The sequence below is a fragment of the Fonticula alba genome, assembly GCF_000388065.1.
Source record: "Fonticula alba strain ATCC 38817 unplaced genomic scaffold supercont2.7, whole genome shotgun sequence".
Classification (NCBI taxonomy): Eukaryota; order Rotosphaerida; family Fonticulaceae; genus Fonticula; species Fonticula alba.
Window position 1 is genome coordinate 158,210 of NW_009242977.1, and position 870 is coordinate 159,079.

The 870-nt window shown below is 67.7% G+C and overlaps 1 protein-coding gene across 1 annotated transcript in view; it reads left to right on the forward strand.

Moving 5' to 3' along the window:
- H696_04226 (hypothetical protein) overlaps positions 1-870 on the forward strand; it is a gene marked incomplete at both ends in the record, with an annotated part of 5,970 nt that overhangs the window by 4,110 nt on the left and 990 nt on the right. Inside the window, one exon of the mRNA XM_009498105.1 lies at positions 80-752. Coding sequence (XP_009496380.1) covers positions 80-752 — 673 coding nt within the window. The remainder of the gene's footprint in view (positions 1-79; positions 753-870) is intronic.

An 870-nucleotide genomic window follows, 5' to 3' on the forward strand; every position in this document is an offset into this window, starting at 1 on the left:
CCCCCCCTGCCTCCCCCCTGCCTCCCCCCTGCCTCCCTTCCCTGCCCCGCCCGCGCGTCGCATGTAGTCCCCCATCCAGATTCTCCTCTGTCTGGAGAACATCAGCGAAGAGATCGCCCGCGCGGCCGCGCTTGTGCGATCTCGCCCCCGGATGTCGCCGGCACTAGAGCCCGCCGGGCCCCCCTCGCCGAAGTCGGGTTCCTTCAACTCCGGCAGCACCTCCTCCGACGTCTCGGACACTTCGATCTTCGGATCAAGCTCCTCCAGCACGGACTCTTCCCTGTCTGCCGGGCATCGGTCGGGCGACCAGCCGTCCTCCCTGCTCTCAACGCGCTCCATCAGCGAGGAGGAGCAGCACCACCCGCCGGCCGGAGGGCCGGTGGGCTCCCCGGCACACGCGATTGCCACCCAGCCCACGCTGTCTTCGACCGGCAGCCCCCTGGCCGAGGATCTGGACCGGCCGATTTCCACTCCGGCCGGGCCCCCGGCAGTGGGTCCCCGGTCGACAGTCTCCTCCGACAACGGCGAGCACTACTCAGATGGCGAGGCCAGCTCCGGGGGGGAGAGCTCGCGCTTCAACACCGATGACGAGGCGAACATCGTGACCGCCGACCAGCTCATGCCGCTGACAACCTACTGCATCATCAAGGCGCGCCTCTTCAACCCCTTCCAGCTCATCAACTTCCTCACGGAAAACACCCCGCCGCCCTTCTTCCACGGGAAGACCGGCTACGCGCTGGCCACCTTCGAGAGTGCGTGCCACATGCCCATTGTCCCCGGTGACGATCACACGCGCGAGCAACAACAAACAACAGCTGCTGACTGCCTGGCCAAATGGCTGCCCTCTTGCTCCCTCCCCCGCCCTCCCCC